General features: G+C 45.9%; 1 protein-coding gene across 1 annotated transcript; it reads left to right on the top strand.

Annotated features, from left to right (window-relative positions):
* The first annotated feature begins 234 nt into the window (after positions 1–234).
* On the top strand, positions 235–3,908 carry LOC142662028 (ferritin heavy chain B-like). Its single transcript, XM_075839847.1, has 4 exons — positions 235–490; positions 2,291–2,437; positions 2,869–2,994; positions 3,570–3,908. The coding sequence occupies exons 1-4, from the start codon at positions 389–391 to the stop codon at positions 3,723–3,725; spliced, it is 531 nt and encodes a 176-aa protein (XP_075695962.1). The 5' UTR covers positions 235–388; the 3' UTR covers positions 3,726–3,908.
* Positions 3,909–22,298: the final 18,390 nt, after the last annotated feature.

The raw sequence follows: 22,298 nt of genomic DNA, 5'->3' as shown, positions 1-22,298 counted from the left end.
GCATGACACGACAATTGTTACATTGAATTCCTCCGTGTCACTGACATTACAGGGGGCAGTGAGTGCAGAGGCGGCAGTAAGGGCGGGGAGCTCCTCCCACGCTAGCTCCGCCCACCCTCTTGCTGTGGTCGGCTGCTGCAGATCCATACATGATTGGCTGCTGACAGATGATGTAAGAGAAGGGAAGCCCCGCCCTTCCCCGGACCCTCGGATATAAATACATAGCTCTATTGTACAGATCACAACATCCTTGGCTCCGAGCAGAGTTCTTGCTTCAACAGTGTTTGAACGGAACTGTCTCCGAGTCTTCTCCTCCATCCTCTTCTAGTCCTGTATTGAGACTTTCTTGTTCTTTTTTTTGCGCCACTAAATCCACCAAGAAGCCGCAATGGAATCCCAGGTGCGCCAGAACTTCCACCGCGACAGCGAGGCTGCCATCAACCGCATGGTGAACTTGGAGCTGTATGCCTCCTACACCTATCTCTCCATGGTGAGTACTCTCTATAGTGTTCTATATTGTCCATAGTCTTCATGGTGCTAACGTTGTGGAACCGTATCCGTATGTCTCATGTCCATGTAACTACACATGCTGAGCCTCGTACTAGCGCTGGCAGCTCCCTGTAGCGTCAGATACAAGCTGCATCTCACCACGGAGCTCCATGTAGCCTCAGATACCAGCTGGGTCTCCCCATGGAGCTCCATGTAGCCTCAGATACAAGCTGCATCTCACCATGGAGCTCCATGTAGCCTCAGATACCAGCTGGATCTCCCCGTGGTGCTCCATGTAGCCTCAGATACAAGCTGCGTCTCCCCATGGAGCTCCATGTAGCCTCAGATACAAGCTGCGTCTCCCCATGGAGCTCCATGTAGCCTCAGATACAAGCTGGATCTCCCCATGGAGCTCCATGTAGCCTCAGATACAAGCTGGATCTCCCCATGGAGCTCCATGTAGCCTCAGATACAAGTTGCATCTCACCACGGAGCTCCATGTAGCCTCAGATACAAGCTGGATCTCCCCATGGAGCTCCATGTAGCCTCAGATACAAGCTGCGTCTCCCCATGGAGCTCCATAGCAGATCTCCTGTATACCATAAGGTGTTCAGCGCTGAGCTTCTCCTTCATGGAGGTTCTTGTTCTCCCTCCTCGCTCTGTACGTGTCTTGCAGTCTTCTTAGTAAACATCTCCATTGTAGTATCTCCTCCACCCTTCAGCCCCATGCACAGGTTTCCGGTACACACCCTGTATGTGGACATCAGATTATCTCAGAATCCTGGGACTAATGTGGTTATGCAGGGACATCGTCGGGTGGGGACAAGGAATCCTTTCTATCCTCTCACATATTGTTTGTATCTCCTATAAACAAAGTTCTCAGTGAGCAGAAAGGAAAACTAAACCAACAATGTGTTTACTGACTAGCTTTAGGATTCATGGGAAGACATCTGGTTGCATGTTATTGAGCTAAGTGCCTCCTGCACAAATGTCTTCTGAGTACCCCCAAGGCCATGATCATACGCTATGCTGCACTTAATAAGGGTTGTGAGTAACCCATAGAGACGTGGTGTATTGGCCCCGGGGTACAAGTGGGTCTAGAAAAGTTAGGTTGCAATAGACTGCAAGATTTGGTCTAGATAAGATGGCTGTTTCTATATTGGAACCACTGGGGAAAACATCTTGCTATATTCGGCAAATATTTTCCCAAGTGAAAATCAATCCAATCATCACAGCGCAATAGATACATTGGAATAGACTTCGATGTATCTAAACAGTCAGCTATGGAATTGGGTGAGTTAAGCGCATCTGTGGCCATGTTTCCTGCGTTTTAGGCCTGTTTGCACGGTTCAGTGAGTGGGCGAACAAATGCTTGTTCATGACCGTTGCCCTGTGTGAAAAGGGCAGTGATCAGATTGGCAAACTCTTGTACATCGGATGATCACCTCTTTATGCAGCCCTAAAAAGCATTGTTTTCGGCAGAACGTCTCCCTATCTAAACTGGGGACGTGCTGTCAACTATATTGTATTACCGATCATTCATCTCTACAGTTTACATTGGCCCATTTGCTTTATCTTCAGGATCACATAACTGCCTGTAACACGTCTTCATGGTATACATTGTGTGTATATGAAGACCAACACTCCGGGGGATTTGTTCTCTACAACCTGTGCAGTATTATTAGTCCTCCCTCTTCTGTACACCGGGTTATTTCAGTAGCACAAAGTCAACTGTTGTACGTCCCTCGTGACTATACTTGTGTATAATGACATGGTTTGATCTTCTCCACCTTTTTTTCAGTCCTTCTACTTTGACCGTGATGACGTCGCTCTTCACAATGTGGCTAAGTACTTCAAGGAACAGAGTCATGAGGAGAGAGAGCATGCTGAGAAGTTCCTGAAGTACCAGAACAAGCGTGGGGGTCGTGTTGTCCTACAGGACATTAAGGTAAGACTTTGACGAAGAAAAGAGGCTCTTAATTGAGAATAAAAGTACCATGCTGGTGGACACCAGACGTCCATAACTGCTGTTAATCTCTAAATATCACAATGGGTCAGACTTTCCCATAGACATTTGACCCTTATGACAGCCGGGCATTCTCTTAAACAAAAACCTATAAGGTGGTATGTTATCTATAGTGTTCTTCACATGTCCTCATGCAGTACATACTATTAGACCTGAAGACCGTTAGTGGAAGGAAACAGTTGGCCACGGATAACAATCAAACTGAATCGTGAGACCTTAGTTACTTGGCTCGAGTCTGGTTCTTTTATCTAGAAGTAATGCCTGTCTAGTTCCCCATAGGAAAAATTACCAGATTTCTTAAATGAAATTATATGTGAGGACAACTTTAGTGATGGTCCCTATTTTTCTCATAGAAACCTGATCGTGATGAATGGGCCAACACTCTGGAAGCCATGCAGGCTGCTCTGCTGCTGGAGAAGACCGTGAACCAGGCCCTTCTGGATCTTCACAAAGTGGCCACTGACAAGGTTGACCCTCAAGTAAGTGCCTCTACGAACTTTAGCCTCCTGTGGATAGTACAGCCCCACACTACTCCCCCCAAGCCCCCCCCACACACACTAACTTCATACATACTCATTTAATTCTACAGACTGTAAGTTTTTGTTTTTCCCCATTGTGTAACTCTGGGCGTAGCAGTTGTACTCGGACATGTTTGCTCAGCACACTCATATCTATTACGTTCTTAGCATATTTTGAGCTGATGTGTAACTTTATCTTTATTTTTTTGGTAACTTTTCTTGCTTAATTATATAGTAAAATGTCTGCTCTCGGCTTAAAAGAGAATTCCCATATTGGGTTTTTTCTTATTCACAAGATAAGCCTTGCAGGTCCTAGAGCTGGGACCCACATTTATCTATTTATGGTCAATCCTGTGGCTATGCCATTAGTGTCAAATTGGTATACCTATTCAAAGGGGTTATACAGGATTGGGGTGGGGGGGGGTGTTACAGCTGTTTTTTCAGAAGTAGCACCTCCTTATTTTTTGTGTTGGTGACTTATTGTTTTCCTAATTGGGTATTTCTGGCAAATGATTGATGGACCTCTTCTCTTCCAGCTCTGTGACTTCTTGGAATCTGAGTACCTGGATGAACAGGTGAAGGCTATTAAGCAGCTTGGAGACTACATCACCAACCTGAAGCGCCTTGGGGTACCCCAGAACGGCACGGGCGAGTACCTGTTTGACAAGCACACTCTGGGAGAGAGCAGCTAAGATGTCGTCTTCCAAGAGAATCCAACCAGTCTACTCTGCACTTACAAGTCTATCTGTGGCCTAAATCTAGTGCCCACCTGAGCTGTAGTGGCCCATTTATACCTTGTGTGATCTTTCTGTTATCTGAGCAGACGTGACTGTGCTTGTCAACAAGTTTTCCAATAAAGTTCTTCTGCGTTTTAACCCTTTATTTCTCTTTATTGCATCTTAGCTTCATGGTTTATAAATTTGTGCATCTTCAAATAAAACAAAATGATCCCATATATAAATACGCTTACAAGCAGGTTTGCTCAGATCTTGAAAAAAAGAACACTTTCCTCCAAAGGACGTGCACAAAGTAAACACAGACTTCATTGCGAAAATTCTGCAGTGTAGTACGGTAGCAGCAGAGTGGATGGCGTTTGCTCAAATCTCGCGCACGCGCATGCGCACACACACACTGAGAAACCGTCCATGAATGAACCTGCGGCTGTCATAGCAATGTGATTCCCCTGGTTCTGAGCACAGATCATCCTCCTGGGATGATACTTCATCCCATGTGATTACTGTAGCATCGTCCCCGAAGGCTGGGCTGTACTCCAAGCAGAGGGACGTGTCGCTATGACAATGCGGTAAATATGAGGGTATGTTCACACAAATTTAGCAGTGTATTTTCATTGGAGTTTAATGGTAAGTTGGTGGTAGGTGTTTAGCCAGGCCTTTACACATGAATACGCCTGAACATACCCTCAATTTTTTTTTGCATCAGGTTCACCCCCAAAAAGTTTGGTGCAGCTTCCAGTGTATCCACCTTGTGTGCACTTACCCTTTTACTGGGATTTTGGCACATCTTTTCTAAAGTTTCATCTTTCCAGGTCTCTACGCCGGACTGTGAAATCTGTCACAGCTCTGAGCTGCCGTAGATTTCTACTAGAATTTGACACCGCTTTCTGGCGTAATAGTTAGTCTGGTCGTGGTAGCCGAGCCCTCTTATGTAAGGGTCGAGCATGGTGTAAAATAAGTCAAACTTGATTTTTTTTTTTTTTTTTTAAAAGAGCAAAAAAAAAATCAACTACCTAGTAAATGAAGGGCAATTGTTGACACACACACACACACCAGTGTATCATATCATGGTAATGTGGTCTGGCACCCAGCTTTTCCAGGACCCTGATTGGGAAGATGGTCTTGCTCTAGGGATTTTTTTTAACTGCTAATTTGGTATTCCAGTCTGGGGAAAGCTTGGGTAACTATCTGTGGTGTGTATGTATTAAGGACCGCTCTGAGTATATACTACATACCCAGTTTGGTATCCAGCATGCATCCACATTAGTTTATACTCAGCTCTCTGAAGTTCCTGAAAGACCAATCTGCTTGAAGGGGAATGATCACTATATAACTAGGCAGATTTGCCATTCAACAGTATGAATGTGTGTGTATATATATATATATATATATATTTTTTTTTTATTAGTATTGGGACACTGTTGTATGTATGATGCTTCTGTTCATGTATAAACCATCTTCTTAAACTTCTACCACAAAACTGCCTTGCCACGGTTAGTGAGGTACACCTGGCTAGTGCCACTATGTAGTACTGCTGATACTATTAGTTCTGTTACCGTATCTTTTTACTACTATTGGTTGCTTAGGAGATTCCTTCCAACCAAATGGCCACACACTCTGTGTAGACCAGCGGTTCTCAAGCTTTCTGAAGCCAGGACCCACTTTTGGCCGAGACTTTTCTTTGGGAGCCCCGCTACTGTACTTGGCCTCATTTTGTCTGACAGATGTCAACGTCATTCTTAGTTAGATGCCGGTACTTGGCTCCATTCTGAAAGTAAGTCCCTGCAACATCGAAATAAACGATAATTGTGCAGGTGGGTTCAAGGTATCCTGCTGCTGTGTGTCACTGCAGGGCTAATTCTAACTTTTCTGCTGTATGAGGCAAAAATTGAAATGACACCCCCAGATCTTGATTAAGATCCCCCTGGCTGTTCTACATCACTAGCAGCCTCACATAAAAATAAATCATACCACCTATTATCTCGCTGCAGATCATACAGTGACTACAGTACTGCTTAGAGGAAAAATAAACATTTATGTTAAGTGACTCACAGGTGATTTCTTCTCAGATTCTAGTTCTTTTTCATCTGGTCCAGACCTCTAGTACCCCTGTAGACATTGCCCCATATATATATATATATATATATATATATATATATATATATATATAGTGCCTCCTACAGATACTGCCCCATAGAGCCCCTGTAGATAGTGCTCTACATAGATCCCCCTGTAGATACTGCCCCACATATAGCACCCCTGTAGATAGTGTCCACATATAGCTCCCCCTGTAGATAGTGCTCCACATAAAGCCACATCCCCATGTAGATAGTGCTCCACATATAGCCCCTTAAGCCCGTTCCCACGCTGTACTCTTGCAATGCAGGCCTGCTCACTTCTGAGAAGGTCTGCTGGGGCTGAATGTCGCAAATGGCGTGATGACGTTATCTCGCCGCTTGCGTCATTAAAAGGCAGAGAGTGGCAAAGCAAGTCATTCTGCCCTGCCAATCAATGCTATTCAACGATGCATCGTCATCGCACGACTTGCGTCCTTCAAAATTGCTGATTGGCAGGTTGCATGCCCTGTCATTCAATGACGCAAGCGGCGCGATGACATCACGCCATTTACATCAATGAACGGCGCTAAATAGCAGGGCACGAAACGCAGACGCAGGTACAATTATAGTGCACGACAGGGTGGTGGTGGCTGGTTTCAGTGGCGCCGCCACGGTATGAGGCAATAAAGTATATTGCCCCATAGCTGCCCCATTCAGTATATTGCCCCACAGTGGGTCCTCCCATACCTAGTATAATGCCCCTATATTGTCTAATAAAAAAAGAAAAATAAATTACTCACCTATCCCCGTTCCCACGATGAGTGGAGATCCTTCTGCTCCTCCAGTCTGTGCAGTGTGTGGCTCGGCGCAGACAGCCGCCGAGCCCCTCTTGGCATAGTGAATGCTGGAGGAAGGAGACGTCAGCTCCTGGCTCCAGCTTTGGATTCAGCTGTATCTGTGTCCTGAAGAGCTCTATGTTTTAGCAAATAGCAAGTTCACATATCTTTTTATGCAAAAATAGTAACTTCTACCGGACTCCAAGTGTAAATACCGACTGGGCCGCTGGTTCACCGGCCTGGTGGCAACCCTAATATTATATACAGTATAGATTCACTTTAAATGTTGGTCCATTAAAATGTTATTTATCGTAATATAAAGCAAATACGTTGCGGTAGTGAAGCACTTTCAGAGGCCAAGGTCGTATCTGACACATCCTTGCTACAAATTGCTCTAGCGCAAACAAAATCTTAGTTTTCAAACAAGACCAAGATCGCGGCTCTATACCGGGTTGGAGTGAGAGCTGCACAACTCCTATTTCAGCCTGTGTGGAGGAGGAGAGGGGGATGAGTTGACAACATGCAGGGAGAGGTGGAGGATCACAGATCACCTGTATTGCTTTAGATGACCTCAGAGGGAGGGGTGACATGAACCTTTGTTCATGTTATCACCCCCCCCCCCCTTTTATCAATGGGTATGTGTGGAAATGAGAGAGAATGAATACATGTGGATATGCCATAAAAGTCTGAGATGGGAATAACCCTTTAAAGCGGATTTGTCAGGATAATATGCTGCCCTATTTAAGTTACAGGTCCATACTCATATTAGCCAAGAGGCCACAAAAAATTATTATAAAAAATAATTATAGGTTGAACTTGATAGACCTGTGTCTCTTTTTCAGCCTTATCAACTATGTAATAAAAAATCCGCAAAGTATGAATCTACCCTAAGGCCTTGTTCACACAACGCAGATTTGTTGCATATTTTTCATGTATTTTTGAAGCCAAAACCAGGAATGGAACCTAAGCAAAAGTAATATATAAAGGAAGGCCTTATAGCTCTGCTCTCATGGATCCAATTCTAGTTTTGGCTTAAAAAAATGCATGCAAAATCTGCAGCAAATTTGCATTGTCTGAAAAGGTCTGAGGGTATATTCACACGCAGGGTCAAAACCGGTTGAAAATTACAGAGCGGTTTTCAGAGAAAACAGCCTCTGATTTTCAGCAATTGTTGAAGCTGAACATTTTTTTCAGACCTTTTTTGGAGCCGTTTTTGGAGCCTTTTTTTCTATTGACACAATGAAAAACAAAAATGTCTCAAGAAGTGACATACTTCCTTTTACGGGGCTTTGTTTTACGTGCTATTTTTTAAAACGGCGGCGTAAAAAAATGCCCCGTCTGAGCGAAACACCGTTTTTTCCATTGAATTCAATGGGCAGATGTTTGCAGGCGTTAAGCTACCATTTTCCGGATGTATTTCGGGGGGTTTACACCCCGAAATATGCTTGAAATCACAGTGTTTGAACATATCTTTAGGGCAAGCCCGCTAGAAAATTTGGTCTGGGCTGACCTCACTTAGATCGTGCTGCCGCCACATCATTAGCTACTTGGCTCTGTCCGCCCTACTCTCTCGCATTTAGGAGCAGGAGAAGGGCAGACGGAGCCACGTATGGCGGTGGCCAAAGAGTGGACCAGTCCTGTCACCTGACCTGAGTCAGTGATGTGAGGTCAGGTGACCGGACTGGTCCACTCCCGTGCCGACACAGTCCAGTCACCTGACCTCACGTCAATGATGTGAGGTCAGTTAACTGGACTGGTACACTCCCGTCACAGCATGCCCTGACTTCACTCTGACCGCTGCTGCCGCTGTGTCATTTCCTCCTTGGCTCCGTCCACCCGTCCTACTCACTCACATTTAGGAGCAGGAGAAGGGTGGAAAGAGCCAAGTATGGCGGCGGCGGAGTGAGGTCGGTGTGGACCACTCCAGTCACCCGATCTGAGTTAGTGACATCAGGTCAGGTGACTCATGTCAGGTGACCGGACTGGTCCTCTCCTGAGCCGGCACAGTCCAGTCACCGGACCTCACGTCAGTGACGTGAAGTCAGGTTGCTGGACTGGTCCACTCCCGTCACAGCACACCCCGACATCACTCTGACAAAGTGAGGTCAGATGACTTAAAGGTTGTTTTTTTTTTCATCAATGGCATTTATGATATATCCTCAGGATATGTCATAAATGTCAGATGGATGCGGGTCCCACCTCTTGGACCCAGATCTATCGCTAGAACGGGGCCCCCTAAACCCCGTTCTACCTCTTTGTGTTGTAGCTGAAGCGTGTGATTTCCAACCATGAAGAAGAAAACAGCGTAGCTTGCTGAGCTACGCTGTTTCTGTAACTCCCATAGAATTGAATAGTAGTTACGGAAACAGCGTAACTAGCATGCTACGCTACTTCCGTAACTGCCATTCCCTACCATGGGAGTTACGGAAACAGTGCAGCTCAGCGAGCTACGCTGCTTTCTTCTTCATGGTTGGAAATCAGCCGGAACACAGAGAGGTAGAACGGAGTTTAGGGGGCACTGTTCTAAAGATAGGTGCATCTATCTGACATTTATGACATATCCTGTGGATATGTCATAAATGTTCCCGATGGGAAAACCCCTTTAGGTAAATAAGTCGGATGGACTTACTGCTGCGAGCAGTTCTTTTCAAAACTTACCAAAGAGTCGACCACTCCAGAATGACCGACGCAGTAGCAACAACATCAATACCGGTGAACATCACGCGTAGAGATGAGCGAACTTATGAAAAGTTCGGTTCGGCTAGTTCGCCGAATGTCACGAAAAAGTTTGATTCGGACCGAACTAGTTCTGACCGAACCTGTAATTTCCGTGCGCCGAGCATGGTACTGTCCAGGGTGCTGAAAGAGTTAATGGGCTGCACTAACTCTTTCAGCAACCTTGACAGTACCATGCTCGGCACGCGGAAAATACAATTTTAATGTAATAAAAAAAAATAAAAAAACCTTCATACATTCCTCCTGTCCGGCCTCCAGCGATGACGTTTCATCCATGTCTCCGCTCGCTGCAGCCAATCACAGGCTGTAGTGGCGGTCACGCACCTCACGTGACCGCCTCTGCAGCCAATCACAGCCTGCCGCGGCCTCTGCAGCCAATCACAGGCTGCCGCGGCCTCTGCAGCCAATCACAGGCTGCCACGGCCTCTGCAGCCAATCACACGCTCCTCTCCTGAAATATTCTGTGCTGCTGTGAACTCTGCTCTTACCATTATGAGCTCTCAGTCTGTTACCTCTCCTCCACTCCTGTCCTCAATAACACCTTCACATGATTGGCAAGTCACCACGTAATGGTAAGAGCAGAGTTCACAGCAGCACAGAGTATTTCAGGAGATGAGCGTGCGGATCTTGTGCGGGGTGGTGACTTGCTAATCATGTGAAGGTGTTATTGAGGACAGGAGTGAAGGAGAGGTAACAGACTGAGAGCTACGTAATGGTAAGAGCAGAGTTCACAGCAGCACAGAATATTTCAGGAGAGGAGCGTGCAGATTCTGTGCTGCTGTGAACTCTGCTCTTACCATTACGTAGCTCTCAGTCTGTTACCTCTCCTTCACTCCTGTCCTCAATAACACCTTCACATGATTAGAAAGTCACCACCCCGCACAAGATCCGCACGCTCATCTCCTGAAATACTCTGTGCTGCCTTAAACTCTGTGGACAGGTCAGGATCCTGTCTCTTTTAAATGCTGCTGGGGAACCCGCTCGATCCACTATATAAGGCTGCGCCAACATCCTCTTCTGCCCCAGTCACTTATTCCCAAGCACTGTAGCGCAGCCTTATATAGTGGATCGAGCGGGTTCCCCAACAGCATTTAAAAGAAACAGGATCCTGACCTGTCCACAGAGTTTAAGGCAGCACAGAGTATTTCAGGAGATGAGCACGGCCGTGCACAGGCAGCCGGTCGTTTTTCCGAGCCGTGCTCCCATTATAAAGTATAGGAGCACGGCCCGTAAAATAAAAAAATAGAACATGTTCTATCTTTTTAACGGCACAGGCACCTTCCCGTGAGAAAACGGGAAGGTACCCGTGGCTAACAGAAGTCTATGGGCCTGCTATTTCGGGTCGTAATTACGACCCGTAATAACGGGTGTTTTTACGGTCGTGTGCATGAGGCCCCGTAATGACGGGTAGCTACATGTGTGCACCCGTCATTACGGCAGCGTTGCTAGGCGACGTCAGTAAATAGTCACTGTCCAGGGTGCTGAAAGAGTTAACTGATCGGCAGTAACTGTTTCAGCACCCTGGACAGTGAATACCGATCATAATATAGAGTAACCTTTAAAAAAAAAAAGACGTTCATACTTACCGAGAACTTCCTGCTTCCTCCAGTCCGGTCTACCGGCCGTTGCCTTGGTGACGCGTCCCTCTCGACATCCGGCCCGACATTCCTGGATGACATTACAGCCCATGTGACCGCTGCAGCCAATCGCAGGCTGCCGCGGCCTCTGCAGCCAGTCACAGGCTGCAGCGGCCTCTGCAGCCAATCACAGGCTGCCGCGTCAGGAAAGAAGGTCGGACTGGAGGAAGAAGAGGGACTTGTCACCAAGACAATGACCGGGTACGTATGAAATGCTTTTTATTTTATTTTTAATCAGCAGCCTCTTTTCTCTATCAGTGATTGATAGAGACAAGTGGCTGCCGATTTGTATAATGTTTTTGACCGTGTTCGGTCAAAACGTGTTCGGCCAAACCCGGTGAAGTTCGGATTCGCTGCGAACCGAACTTTTCACGATGTTCGGACCGAAACCGGGTTCGGTTGTCCCGGTTCGCTCATCTCTAATCACGCGCCTCACCAAATAGAAGCAGTTCCAGCCATCACATTAGGGGTGAGTTAATTAAATGTTTGACCAAATATAGCAGGCTCATTTTTAAGTTGATAATTTTGTATGGCCCGCGAATGATGTTATAAATATCCAAATGGCCCTTGGCAGAAAAAAGGTTCCCCACCCCTGCCTTACGGTATCAACACACGCAGCGTATTTGTTGCAGATTTTTCTCAGCATTTTCCCGGCACTTCTGCAGCAAAATCTACATGTGTTACACACGGATCTTGCTGCTGATTTCGCCCTTTCTACGATGGAAAGGGGGAAATCCGCAGTAAATATCCAGAACAGAATGAGCATACTGCGGATTTGAAAATCTGCTGCATGCTTTAAATCTTCATGCAGGAAAAAGTTCTGCAGCATGTGGATGAGATTTTTTAAATCTCATCCGCTGTTCTGCAAGGGCGGGTTCACACATGGCGGAATTGCACTTAAATTCCGCTGCGGACACTCCGCAGCGTTAATCCGCAGCGGAGCCGTTTCTACATTGACTTTCACTTTAATTTAGCAGTGTTCGTTTACACGATACGTACAATTCCGCTGCGGAGCATAGGCTGCGGAGCGGAATTTGGTGTCCGCAGCATGCTCTGTCTGTTGCGGAGCAGTGGCGGACTCATGGCGGAATTTCTCCATTGACTTCAATGGAGATTCAAAGTTCCGCAATGAAGTCCGCAGCTGTCATGCACATGTCATGTGTGCTGCGGATGCGTCTTGCTTTTTTTACTTGACATTTCTTCATTCTGGCTGGACCTATGTATTTCTAGGTCTACAGCCAGACTGAGGAAGTCAATGGGGCTCCCGTAATGACGGGAGCGTTGCTAGGAGACGTCTGTAAATAGTCACTGTCCAGGGTGCTGAAAGAGTTAAGCGATCGGCAGTAACTGTTTCTGCACCCGGGACAGTGACTACCGATCCCAATATACATGTATCTGTAAAAAAAAATGAAGTTCGTACTTACCGAGAACTCCCTGTTTCTGTCTCCAGTCCGGCCTCCCAGGATGACGTTTCAGTGTAAGTGACGGCTGCAGCCAATCACAGGCCAAGCACAGGCTGCAGCGGTCACATGGACTGGAGCGTCATCCAGGGAGGTCGGGCCGGATGCCGAAAGAGGGACGCGTCACCAAGACAACGGGCGGTAAGTATGAATTTCTTTGACTTTCACTAGGGAAAGTGCTGTCCCTTCTCTCTATCCTGCACTGAATAGGGAGAAGAGAAGCACTTTTCCTGCAGTCCGCAGCGGCCAGTCCGCATCAATGTACTGCACATTTTGTGCAGATCCGCTGCAGAATCTGCAACGCAGATTCTGTGCGGCATCGATGCGGACAGTTGCGGAGGAATTCCGCCATGTGTGGTCATGCCCCAACTGTCTTCCACTGCAGATTTTCTGCCTGCAGAGCCGGACGGAAAATCTGCAGCAAATCCACTTTGTATCCAATAGTGAGAAATGAAGACATCAAGAGAGTATTAGGTTTTATTGTAAAATCTGCTTAAGCATTTAAAATTCAATTGAACATTGAAAAAATATTGCAAATTTAACATGTTTCATCCTGAACACATTACACATTTGTGTTTTGGATGTTTAAAGTGAAGCTTCATCAGTGTTTGGATCCAGAGACATAACTTGAAACTCCAGGGCCCTAATGCAAAATCTGTAACAGGTACCTCTACAATGTGCCTTTTATAAGACTTGTGTCTTCTTATGTGGCAGATTGGCCCTTGAGCACCCTCAGGCGCCAAAGGGCAGATGTGGCTGCTACGTCTGCACCCGGTTTAGCTACAGCCCTGATCAGATCCTGTCATGAAGATCTGTCTCTAAGGCCCCATGAACACGAACGTAAAAACGCCCGTACTTACGGCCCGTAATTACGGGCCCATAGACTTCTATTGGCCACGGGTACCTCCCCGTATGCTTACGGGAAGGTGCCCGTGCAGTTAAAAAATATAGAACTTGTCCTATTTCAGGGCGTAATAACGGCACGGGCAGGCCCATAGAAGTCTATGGGGCTCCCGTAATTACGGGTGACTACGTGTGTGCACCCGTAATTACGGGAGCGTTGCTAGGCGATGTCAGGGGATAGTCACTATCCAGGGTGCTGAAAGAGTTAACTGATCGGCAGTAACTCTTTCAGCACCCTGAACAGTGACTACCGATCACAATATACATCAACCTGTAAAAAAAATAGACGTTCATACTTACCCAGAACTCCCTGCTTCTTCCTCCAGTCCGGCCTCCCGGGATGACGTTTCAGCCCATGTGACCGCTGCAGCCAATCACAGGCTGCAGCGGTCACATGGACTGCCGTGTCATCCAGGGAGGTCGGACTGGATGTCAAGAGAGGGACGCGTCACCAAGACAACGGCCGGGTAAGTATGAATTTCTTTTACTTTTTCTGCGGAAAGGGCTGTCCCTTCTCTCTATCCTGCACTGATAGAGAGAAGGGGCTGCCGATTACTGCAGTGCAATTTTGAAGCGAAAACGTACGGGTGGAATACGGGTGACACCGGACCCGTATTTACGGGCACAGGTCCGTAAATACTGGTGCAATACAGGTCAAATACGTGTGACCAAGGACCCGTATTTACGCCAGTATTTACGGGAGGACAAAAATAAGTTTGTGTGCATGAGGCCTCAGGAAAAGGTTTTTCTGCTCTCTGCTAATAGGATCTGAACCTGTTTTTGGCACTAAATACCGTAAAATTCATCATCAATGTGACCTGATAGGTGAAAGATTAATAAATTGGCAGAGCTAAGAGAACATTCAGGAAAAGCAGGAACACATTCTCTACTTCTGGCCTTCCACTAATATATAAACATCCCACATAATATATCACATCCTCAAATTCAAAGACAATTTTTTGGCAAAAATGTAGACATCACGCTTCATGAGTCATCAGTTTCACTTCTGTCTTTCAGCTGGTTTATCCATTTTTATGAAACACACGAGATAAAGACGTCAGCGGCTGGGTTTAGATGACCATCCTTCCCAAGACATAGGAGCTCACTAGCTATCCGAATCAAGAAATTAGGTGATGAGACATATAATGGGCAGGGGGCAAGGCCGGCTTACCATATTAGAACCTTTCTGAGATGGAGCGATAACGACTCTGCCATACAATGCCCAGTGTAAGGCCAGGATTACCCACACAGTTTTGATACAGTTTTTGGTGCTACCCTTAGGGTATTTTTACATGAATTGTTTTTTTGTGGAAGTTTTTGCTGCAAATGCAATATTTGCGGCCAAAACGCATAGGTTTTGTAAAAAATGGCGCGGTTTTGCCGTGATTACCGCAGTTGCAGCAAATACGCCACAGAAATCAACTCATGTAAACATACCCTTAGGCTGGATTCACACGAGAGTGTTCGGTCCGTGATATATGGTCCGTATGTCGACTGCATTTCCCGGACCGAACACACTGCAGGGAGCCGGGCTCCTAGCATCATAGTTATCCATGACGCTAGGTGTCCCTGCCTCTCCGCGGAACTACTGTCCTGTACTGAAAACATGATTACAGTATGGGACAGTTTTCCCGCAGCGGGGCAGTGATACCTAGCGTCATAGATAACTATGATGCTAGGAGCCCGGCTCCCTGCAGTGTGTTCGGTCCTGTAAATGCAGCCGACATATCGTATATCACGGACCGAACACGCTCGTGTGAATGCGACCTTACCGTTTTTTGACAATCCTGCTCCCGCAGAGGTTCGGCTAAAACAAAGCTGAAATTGCTGTTTTCCTTAGGTCCAACCAGCAGCAGAGTCCTATTTACTAGTAGGACAGATGGAATTTTTAGATAATCAAATTAAACAGTAACTAAAGTCCGCTGACCCTATAAGGCTGGGTTTTACACCGTGCGTTTTTTTGGCGTTTTTAGTATACGTTTTGTTGTTTTGGTACATAAACATAATGGGAGTTCATCAACTAAAACCAAAAACTCAAGCTAAAAACGCACAGTGTGAAATCAGCCTAAACGGACATCTAGCCCCTCTCACCTGGTGTTTTTTCTGTCCTGTGTGGACTTGGACAGATTGTTTGCTCTGCCTGTTTACTTTATATTATTTTTCAGTGTTAATTTATCATGCTAGACTTTTTAGATTTAACCGGGAGGTATTTGTTAACCCCATGCTATCTGTGAAGCTGCTGCTTGCAGCCTGATATTGTATCTATTAGGGTATGTGCACACACACTAATTACGTCCGTAATTTACGGACGTATTTCGGCCGCAAGTACCGGACCGAACATAGTGCAGGGAGCCGGGCTCCTAGCATCATAGTTATATACGATGCTAGGAGTCCCTGCCTCTCTGCAGGACAACTGTCCCGTACTGTAATCATGTTTTCAGTACGGGACAGTAGTTCCACGGAGAGGCAGGGGCTCCTAGCATCGTACATATGTATGATGCTAGGAGCCCGGCTCCCTGCACTGAGTTCGGTCCGGGACTTGCGGCCGAAATACATCCGTCAATTACGGACGTAATTAGTGTGTGTGCACATACCCTTAGCTTGGTGTTGCACTAATGCACCTTAACCTTTTCCTCCCCTATAGGAAGTCTGATTTAGCAGCAACCCTCACAGCGTTCTACGTGTTGTGATGAAGACACCATTTGTTTTCAGTGTTTCGCTGATGAAAATTATTTTCCCTTTATGTCCTGCAGCAGTACATACAACTTGTAAATGGGCCACGCCGCAAAGGCGTGGCAATAGCTGACTGCTGGGGCAGGATTTCAAGCGGGCATAAACTTGCTAGTCAGGCCACAATTTAGGTATTCAATGGGTTAAGGAATTCGGGGTGTGATTAATTGGTCAGGTGCTGTAAAGGGGATATAAAAGAACACTCTCCCTGGAAGTGGTCCCTTTCCCTCCGGACACATTGGAGAAGAAAGTTGTCCTTCCTTCCCTCCCTCCCTCCCTTCCTTTTGTAGAATGTTTGTTTTGGTGTATGTCTATTGTGACAGGACCAGGGGAAAAGTAGTGGACGGAGTGTACATCTCACCCAGGTTCCTGTCATATAAATTTTAAAACAGCCAGGGAATTGAGCTAGTAGGAAAATGTGTTTTCCTTGCTCAAGGGTTTTCTGGAAAACCTGTGTAAAGGGCCTGGTTGTTGGAATAGGGAGAGTTGGGAGGGTTCCTATTCCAGCAGCCACTTCAGGTATTGCATTGTCGCTAATTACCTGCACAGCTGAGGTGTGATTTAAACAGAGGAAGAGTTCACAGTCTCTCTCTCTCTGCTCCTGGGAAAGCTGGATGTGAGTAAAGCAACCGTGGTGTTGTGTTTGAGAGTTGGAGCTCTAGGCTCCGCTCTAAGTAGTTAGGAACTGCATGTTTAGTTAGTGGCCAGACGGCCTAGGATTTACTTTATGTATTAATTTGTTTTCTGCTACTGCTTTTTTACCTAATAAAACTGGCTGAGGCCAGTAGTACCACACTGTGACTGGACTGTAGTCTGTTCTTACTGTGCCAAAAGTGCTTGTCTTACCCCAGGAGACAGCGATCCGGTGGGTTGCCCCCTTACACTATGTTTTGGCGATTGTAAGTTAAAGTGGTGGTTTATGGGCCTCATGCTGCTGAGACCGGTTTGAGCGTCATGACTCGGCTAGTAAGTTATTTGGTTTACCACAAGTATTTGAAATAAATAAATGGAATCTGTAGCCGAACCCCACCCACAAAAGAATTTACGTGTCCTGGTTTTTATTTATTATTATTACTTTAAGAACATGTGGCCTTGTGCATAATAATAAGGTTAAGGAAGGGTTTGGTGCTCCCTGCAGTCTGGCTTTAGGCTTGCCTCCTGAAATAGTTAGAACTGGTGCTAGCAAGGTGACACTTTTTTTTCCTGTATATACACCTCTCCCATACCCATAGTCCCTTGTATTTTTTTAGTCCTACCTCCAGTAGGACGGGTGGTGAATGACTAAAGGGGGCTTTACACTGGTAGATTATCGGGCAGATTCATATAGCGCTCATTGCCGATAATTGCCCTGTGTAAACAGGGCAGCGATCAGCAGATGAACGAGCAAACGCTTGATCATTTGCTGGTCGTATCGTTTTAAAAAAGGAAAATATTATCGTTGTCGGCAGAACATCTTGGTGTGTAAACAGGGAGACGCGCTGCCGACATGATGATAATGTATGGGGACGAGCGATCGGAGTAACGACCGCTCGTCCCCATCCATAGCTCCATGTGACAGGAGCAAACGAGCGCCGATCAACAATGTCTCGATCGGCGCTCGCTGCACCGGCCGATTATTGGCTGATCATTCACATGTCATAGGGGACACTAGGTTCCTCTTCAGCCTTTCTTTTACTCCTTCTTTCGATAAGTAACAAGTCCTGTGTACATAGTCTGATCTGTCAGAGCACTGAAATGTATCCAGGACACTCCCATGTGTTGCTCTGCAACAAGGGAGTGTCAGTGTGTACAGCTTCTCAGCGTCTCTGGATGCTTTTATTGATTAAGCAGAGTACTCTGGTTTCGGGTGATAGTTCCTCCTGTTTGCCCGGTTCTGTAGCAGAGTCTGCAGTGTGTCTCCCTCTGCTTCAGGTTCTGGCACAAAATACATTTTAAAAACTCCAGAGAGCACAGTTTTTTCCCCTCTGTGCTGCTAAGCCAGGAAGTGCCTGTTTGAAGTCATAACTATTCCCATAGCAGAGGCGTAGCTAGGTTCTCCAGCACCCGGGGCAAAGATTATATTTGGCGCCCCCCAACCTCTTTCCTGACATCTCCTTCCCACTCGCCATGTTTGTTTTCTCTACCATTCAATGACGTGTCATTTCATTTCCACATTTCTTTTTATGTAACTCGAGCATAAAAACATTTGTACATTTTACAAGCAATATAGTTCTATACACAGCACCAGAACCAAGCTCATTACATATATACAGCACCAGCACAAATACAGCTCAATTTAGTGCAACCCCTGCCGTATAGGTATGTACGGCGTGAAATTACAGATCCCAGCATGACCCGAACAATGGTAAGGATATGCTGGGATTTGCTGTTTCACAAAAAATAAATCATATCATAATCACACCACCCATAATCTCGCTGCAGATCATACAGTGATTACAGTACTGATTAGAGGCAGAATAAACATTTACATTAAGTGACTCACCGGTGACGTCTCAGATTCTAGTTCTTTTTCTCCATCCAGTCCAGACCTATATGATGACTTCTCCTGGTCACAGCCAATTTCTGCAGTTTGCCGCTCAGATGTCTTCAGCTTCTCACTATACCAACATTTCTACAACTATAAATAAAGATAAAGTTCTCATTATACCACACACTACGCCTCTAAAATATAATAAAGCTATACACTGCACCTCTAATTATAATAGCACCATACACTGTGTCCCACACACACACACTGTGCCCCCTGTACATAGTGCCCCCATATAGCCCACCCCTGTATATAGTGTCCCACAAATAGCTCCCCCTATAGTGCTCCACAGATAGCCCACCCCTGTATATAGCCCCCCTGTACATATAGCCCAGCCCTGTATATAGCCCCCTGTAGATATAGCCCACCCCTGTATATAGTGCTCCATAGATAGCCCACCCCTGTATATAGCCCCCCTGTAGATATAGCCCACCCCTGTATATAGCTCCCCTGTAGATATAGCCCACGCCTGTATATAGTGCTCCATAGATAGCCCACCCCTGTATATAGCCCCCTGTAGATATAGCCCACCCCTGTATATAGTGCTCCATAGATAGCACTCCTCTGTATATAGCCCCCCTGTAGATATAGCCCACCCCTGTATATAGTACTCCATAGATAGCCCACCACTGTATATAGCCCCCTGTAGATATAGCCCACCCCTGTATATGGTGCTCCATAAATAGCCCACCCCTGTATATAGCCCCCTGTAGATATAGCACACCCCTGTATATAGTGCTCCATAGACAGCCCACCCCTGTATATAGCCCCCCTATAGATATAGCCCACCCCAGTGTATAGTGCTCCATAAATAGCCCACCCCTGTATATAGCCCCCCTGTAGATATAGCCCATCCCTGTATATAGTGCTCTATAGATAGCCCACCCCTGTATATAGCCCCCCTGTAGATATAGCCCACCCCTGTAGATATAGCCCACCCTATAGATATAGCCCACCCCATTATATAGCCCCCCTGTAGATAAAGCCCCCCATAGATAAAGCCCCCCCTGTAGATAAAGCCCCCCTGTAGATAAAGCCCCACCTGTAGATAAAGCCCCCCATGTAGATAAAGCCCCCCTGTAGATTAAGCCCCCTGTAGATAAAGCACCCCCGTAGATTAGGCCCCCTGTAGATAAAGCCCCCCCTGTAGATAAAACCCCCCTTGTAGATAAAACCCCCCTTTTAGAAAAAGCCCCCCGTAGATGAAGCCCCCCGTAGATGAAGCCCCCCGTAGATAAAGCCCCCCGTAGATAAAGCCCCACACTGTAGATAAAGCCAGCCCCCCTTGTAGATAAAGCCCCCCCGTAGAGAAAGCCCTCCTTGTAGATAATGGCACACACTTTTTATTACAATAAAATAAACAATTTAAACTCACCATAATCCCGCTCCCACGCCGTCCGGCAGCCATGGAGACCCGCTCTCTTCTGCACAGGTCTCCTGAGGGTTGAACGATGCGTCTATGAAAGGAGCTGTTTGGCTGGACAGGATGACTTTCCCTGTCACTCAGCGCCTTTCATCGATCAGAAGCGCGATAGCGCTTCTCTGTTACAAAAGAGCTGAATAGCCGGGAACGGAACGTACCCGGCTATTCATTGCTTCTAATTGTACCTGTGTCCTATAGACACAGGTACAATTATGGTGCAGGAGGAGGTACCCCCCTCTAAGTTGCGCCCTGGGCACATGCCCCGCCTGCCCCCCCCTATTTATGCCCCTGCCCATAGCCAGGCTAAATGTTTTCTCCTACAGATGTGTAGCCTGGATTCTAAGAACCCAAGCATAGGATCTGCTAGAAAAAGTACTTCCAAGAGGAAACATTCGGTGTGCAAACATTGTGAAGTCTCCCTTCCAGATGGCACAGAACAAGGAATGTGCAAATACTGTGTAGATACACATAGAAGACAATCGCCAGCAGTGCTTCACATTAAGTCTTGGGTGAAAGAGTTTGTAAATTTTCAATGAAGGAAATCAAGAATTTCCTTCAAGATTTCGCAAAACCAAAGTAATGGGGTACCACAAGATGATGATGAATTTATGGTTCTGGGTGAGGCTAATACTTTCTTGGGTGAGAAGTTGATCCTAAAGCCCAAATTTCCTTTGCTGCTGATAAGACCCCTAAGCTGATTAAAATGGTCCAGGCAGAGGACCCGGGGGTCGGAGAAGACGGGTAATCCTCTTCCAGCTGTAGGGTGTTTAAACTCGATGATAAGCTACAGAAGCTTGTAGCGTTGGATTGGAAGAAACCAAACAAGTCACCAGTAATTAATAAAAGATTTAAACTTCTGTTCCTGGTAGATGAGAAACAATTTAGAGCATGGGTCACTCCCCCTAAGGTGGATATGGTGATTGCCAAATTGTCAAGACAAACCCTGGTAGCTATTGAGGACAGATTTGAGCCTCAAAGTTCTGATGGATCAGCGTGTAGATTGCACCTTAAAAAGGGCTTATATAGCAGCTGTGACACATTGCAAGGTATGTGTTACATCCAAAGAGGTTGCTAAGACCCTTAAAACCTGACTGGGACAAATTGCGAAAGATATCAATATAGGGGTGCTAAGAGACGATATCTTAAAGGCATTCAAGTACATGTCCCTAGCCGTCAATTATTTGTGCTATACGGTGGACCAAGGGGCCTGACTGGCAGCAAGAAGTATGTCCCTGTCTACTGCAGGCAGACAAGCCATATGGCTCAAGCCTTGGTCAGCCAACACTATTTCAAAAATCAATTTGTGCTCTATGAAATACCAGCCGGGGAGTTTTTTTTGGCCAGCAAGAAATAAGTTCCCAGAATGTCCACCAGAAGCTCCATTCACATGAATAGTTCTCCCCAAAGAATCAGAAAAATGAAACTCTTTGTCGGGAAATGAAAATCTCACACAGGGGATAAGCCTCTATGTGGACGAAATTCTGTCTCCGTTTGTCTCCTCTCTACCCTCCTTTTTAAGGGACACTAAGGACACTGTTGCCAGGATCCAGGAGATCCATGTCACACAAACTACTATACTTGCCACCATTGACGTTGAATCACTATACACCAACATTCAGCACCAATTAGGTTTAAATGCAGTTAAACACTTTTTAAGCACAAAGGGTATTCAATTTCATTTACATAATGATTTTGTTTTATCACTATTACAATTCCTTCTTACACACAATTTCTTTACTTTCGATAGGAAGTACTATAAACAAATTAAAGGCACGGCGATGGGGACTGTATGTGCACCCACTTATGCAAATTTATTTCTAGGGTGGTGGGAAGATACTATTGTTTTCACAGATACTTTACTTAATTTCACATCACATATTTTGTTCTGGGGGAGATTTATTGACGATATTCTCATTTTTTGGGATGGTGACACTGACTTATTTAATGATTTCGTTCTGACACTTAACAACAATGACATTGGCATGAGATTTACTCATGAAACACATAAGAGCGAGATTGATTTTCTTGACCTCACGATCTCCTTGGACCCTGGCGGCAGTGTCCATACCGACATATTTCGAAAAGCCACTGCCACAAATAGCCTTTTACATTGGCAGAGCCATCATCCACTACCTCTGAAAAGAGGAATACCAATAGGGCAATATCTGAGAGCCAAAAGAAATTGTTCTGACGAACAATCTTTTCAGATCGAATGTGATACA

This window comes from Rhinoderma darwinii, chromosome 10 (assembly GCF_050947455.1).
Source record: "Rhinoderma darwinii isolate aRhiDar2 chromosome 10, aRhiDar2.hap1, whole genome shotgun sequence".
NCBI classification, from domain to species: Eukaryota; Metazoa; Chordata; class Amphibia; order Anura; family Rhinodermatidae; genus Rhinoderma; species Rhinoderma darwinii.
This window is presented reverse-complemented; position numbering and strand designations above follow the sequence as displayed.

Coding starts and splice junctions, on each gene's coding strand:
- LOC142662028 (XM_075839847.1), top strand. CDS start 389: ATGGAATCCCAGGTGCGCCAGAACTTCCACCGCGACAGCGAGGCTGCC. Junction 2,438..2,868: donor TTGTCCTACAGGACATTAAG/GTAAGACTTTGA, acceptor TTTTTCTCATAG/AAACCTGATCGTGATGAATG. Junction 2,995..3,569: donor CTGACAAGGTTGACCCTCAA/GTAAGTGCCTCT, acceptor CTTCTCTTCCAG/CTCTGTGACTTCTTGGAATC.